This window comes from Belonocnema kinseyi, chromosome 3, assembly GCF_010883055.1.
Source record: "Belonocnema kinseyi isolate 2016_QV_RU_SX_M_011 chromosome 3, B_treatae_v1, whole genome shotgun sequence".
NCBI lineage: Eukaryota > Metazoa > Arthropoda > Insecta > Hymenoptera > Cynipidae > Belonocnema > Belonocnema kinseyi.
The window spans coordinates 124,035,577-124,039,966 of NC_046659.1; the positions used below are offsets into that span (position 1 = coordinate 124,035,577).

General features: G+C 40.8%; 1 protein-coding gene across 1 annotated transcript; it reads right to left on the reverse strand.

The window, feature by feature from the left end:
- Positions 1-2,254: 2,254 nt before the first annotated feature.
- LOC117170015 lies at positions 2,255-3,049 on the reverse strand. Its single transcript, XM_033356530.1, has one exon. The coding sequence runs from the start codon at positions 3,047-3,049 to the stop codon at positions 2,255-2,257; it is 795 nt and encodes a 264-aa protein (XP_033212421.1).
- Positions 3,050-4,390: the final 1,341 nt, after the last annotated feature.

Sequence of the window (4,390 nt, forward strand, 5' to 3'; positions counted from 1 at the left end):
TACAACTTGGTCCCTAAAGTGCTAGAACGTGCGGCGAACAAAGATATAGATTTTAAGAATCGTAAATATTGACAAACTTAGATTGGTATAACTGCTGCATTTTAACTATTTTAAACATCCGCAACTGTAATCCGGGAAATGGTTAGGAAGAAATTGAGTTTGCAGGCAAAGGACTTAAGCTTATAAACTGCCAATTCGTGCGATAACAAAGATGAGTTTAAGCTACGTATAAAAACATAACAACTTTCCCTAAATAAACGAAAGACGTCTGTCCAGTTAATACTAAAATTTTAGAGAAGGAATTCAAGGTTGAGACGTGACAATTTCTAAAGAGAAGACCTGACTGCAATGAAAGTACAATTACAACTTCGAATTCTGGAATTTCCCAAAAATATAAATATAAATTGTTTATGATATAGCATGATTCATGAAGGTTAATACAAAATGAGCTTTTTTAAACATTCTCTTAAAAAATTCCGCCCACCTTGAAAGGTCTCCTTTCTAAACAAGTCAGGTTCAAATAGAAATTAAAGGTACTATTCTTACATGCAAACGTAACCAGCTACATTTAAAACTATACATTAAATTGGATACAGATAGAAAATTATTCGAAACTGAAAAATCTAAAGAAGGTTCCATTAAAAAGAAATACAGAGTATCATAATTCAGTGATGACGTTAATCACTCGTTGTTGATGTGTCCATTGGAAGAACACACAAGTTCGATACTGGTCGCTGTAAGGTTGATTTTCCAACTCTAACTGAGACCACTCGTGTCACGTTGTCCTTGTCTGGATGCAGCTCTGTGACTCGTCCTAGACGCCACCTAAGAGGGGAAAGATTGTCTTCCTTCAACAGGACTAACGATCCTGATTTAATAGGATCTTGATTCGTATGTGACCATTTGTACCGCTGCTGAAGTTGGTGCAAATATTCCTTTTGCGAGCGCTGCCAAAAGTGCTGGACCATCTGTTGTATATGCTGGTAACGATATAAACGGGATACAGGAAGATGACGCAAATCTGGTTACGGTAGTGTAACCAATGAGCCTCCAATAAGGAAATGTCCAGGAGTGAGAGGTTCGAGGTCATTGGGATCAACAGATAAGGGTGACAAAGGTCTGAAATTCAAGCAGGCTTCTACTTGAGTCAAGAGAGTGTATAATTCAAGGAAAGTGAGTGCCTTTTCGCCGATGACTTGCTTCAAATGATATTTTACTGATTTTACGGCTCGCTCCCATAATCCACCGAAATGTGGAGCGTGAGAAGGAATGAAATGCCAGTGTATTTTTTCTCGAGATGCAAAATTCGTCACACGTTCCTTATGTTCTGAGGTAAGTAACAGTCTTGCGAGTTCATTTAATTAATTTTTAGCGCCGACAAAGTTGGTTCCGTTGTCCGAGTATACATCTTGTGGAAGACCTCGTCGAGATATAAATCTATGAAAACAGCTTAAAAATCCCGACGTTGACAAATCCGTTGCCAATTCCAAATGGACCGCTTTAGTCGCGAAACACACGAATATGCATAGATATGCCTTCGTGATCGTTTTACTTCGAGGTCTATCCTTAACGAGATACGGCTCTGCATAGTCAACTCCGCAGGAATTAAAAGGTCGAGACGGTGTGACTCGTGCCGCAGGTAAATTTCCCATGATATATTCTGTGCCTACTGGCCTCACTCGAAAACATCGAATACACTTTTGTAGAACATTCTTGACTGCGTTTTTACATGAGAGTGGCCAATAACGAGTCCGTAGTGATGACATTACGCTTTGACAGTCAGCGCGCATTTATCGGCTGTATTCGCAGGTAAAATAATTTCATGCTTCTGATCGTAGGAAATCGGGGCGTACCGTAGTCTATCGCCCACCCTAAGCAATCCTGAGTCGTCGAGAAATGGTTGAAGTGATTTGAGTTTGCTCGAGTTGCAGATTTCTCTTTTTTGTCCAAGAGCCTGAATCTCAGTGCGAAAGTATTCTGTTTGTACCATTTTTATCAATCTATTTTTTGTTGATTTTATTTCAATAGGTGTGAGATAGCCTGTCTTGAGGTCCGTCGTGGGCCTAGCTAAATTGTATGAAATTCTAAAACACCACGAAAGTACCCTAGACAATGTCATGAATGATGAAAAAAGTTCAAAAATACCTGAATCACGTTTTGTTACAGTAACTTGACTCGAAGTAAGATATTTCTTCATTCCAGGGACATTTTCAAGATCGACTGTTTGTGGAGTGGGCCAGTTATCAGGATCTCGCTATAGCCATGCTGGTCCATGCCACCAGAGGTCTGATGTCAATAATCCAGCTGGATTGATTCCTCTTGAGATGATGTCTGCTGGATTATCTGAGGATGAAACGTGATTCCAAATTCCTTCTTTCGTCAATTCTTGAATTTTTGTAGATCTGTTGGCAACATAAGTTTCCCACTTGCAAGAGAGACCCTTAATCCATGCGAGTGTGATCGTCGAATCACACCAGAAAAATGAATGATCGAATTTCATATCCAGTGACGTATTAACCTTGTGAAAATATTCAGCCAGTAATAGAGCTCCACAAAGTTCTAGACGAGCCAAAGAAATATGTTTTAATGGAGCCACTCTCGATTTAGCACACAAAAGATTGACTATGACATTTCCTTGATCATCCATCGAACGTACATAGATAGATGCTCCGTAAGCTTTTTCAGAAGCATCACAAAACCCGTGCAATTCTATTTTAACTGGGTTGTTACACAGAATGAGTCGTGGAACACTGATTTGGTTGAGATTATCCAGTTCGTCTCGAAACTCTATCCATTCTGCATGCATTTTTTGAGGCAAATTTTCATCCCAATCTAACTTGACTTTCCAAAGTTCTTGGAGGAAAATCCTTGCTCGTACAATGGCAGGACCCACAATGCCAAGGGGGTCGAAAATTTGTGAGACCAGTGACAGAATTGTCCTTTTTGTCACATTTGATGGCTTGGGAAAATTCACTGAATATCGAAGATCGTCAGTGGTCGATTTCCAAAGCAATCCCAATGTTTTGGGATTCTTATCGCCCTGAATCATTCGATCTTCATTCGGCTGGTCGTCAGCCAAGAACACTCGTTCGTCGTTCGATGCCCATTTCCGAAGAAAAAGGCCGGCTGGTTACAAAATAGACGTGAGTTGATTCTTGAGAATTCGAGCTTCCTCAGGAGTGTCCGCGCCCGTGAGGAGGTCATCCACATAAAAATCTTGGATGATAATTCTGCTTGCAGTTGGATATTGTTCTCTGGAATCTTCTCCAAGCTGTCGTAGGCAGCGAGTTGCTAAGAATGGTGCTGCCGCCGTTTCATAAGTGACTGTATTCAGCTCAAAGATTTTAATAGGCTAAGAGCTGTCAGTTCGCCACAGAATCCTCTGTAGCTTGCTTCGCTGCTCGTCAACGTAGATACATCGTTACATCTTGGCAATGTCCGCTGAAAGTACATATTTATATTTTCGAAACCGCAGTGCAATTGAGAAGAGATCGTCTTGAACTGTGGGTCCAACGTGCTGTACATCGTTCAGTGGCAATCCTGACGTTGTTCGCTGCGATCCGTCGAAAACGACACGCAATTTCGTAGTTGTGCTGTCCAGTTTAATAACAGCATGATGAGGCAAATAATATGATGCACCATCAGAGTGCATATTTTCTGGTGAAACCTCTGTCATGTCGCCTGAAGATTCATACTCGTTCATGAATGCATGGTAGCCATCTTTGAGTTGAGAATCCTTATTCAATTTTCGTTCTACTGAATGAAGCCGCCTTTTTGCAGCTTTTAAAGATTCGCCTAGTTCATTGACCTTGTCCGTGAAAGTAATATGAACCACGAATTTTCCGTCAGGTGCACGTTTAGTAGTTGAGACAAAATGCTGCTCATAAAGATTGTCTGGGTCGATAGTCCGCCGGCAACTACTATCAACAACCTGTTCCATTTCCCAGAGTCGCTCAACTTGATTGTGCAGCTGCTGGTTGCTGATGAGATGACAGTTTGTGCTTGATGTTTTTCCCACTCGCGTTTGGTGTTGGAATCTAATTTTTTACTCATGAGATATAATAACAAAGTATCCCATGAGTCTGTGGGTTGTCCTAGTGTTTTTAACGCTCGTACATTAGTATTAATATCGTTAATGAATTGCCGAAGTTTTACAAACGATTCTTTCGAAATTATTTTATGTTCGCAAAGTGCCTTGGTGTGATGATGAATGAGAGCGTCAGAGTCCTCGTATCGGTCCGTCAGACTTTTCCACGGAATGTGATAATTTGCCTCAGATATACCTAACGACTGAATTACGCGCGCTGCATCTCCTTTAAGTGCCTGCCTCAAGTAGTTGAATTTATCAATGTTCGCAATTGTTTCCCTATCATGGACTATCGCTTTATAC

Bases quoted from the DNA above. Each gene is read 5' to 3' on its own strand.
- LOC117170015 (XM_033356530.1), bottom strand. From the start codon at position 3,049: ATGATTCAGGGCGATAAGAATCCCAAAACATTGGGATTGCTTTGGAAA.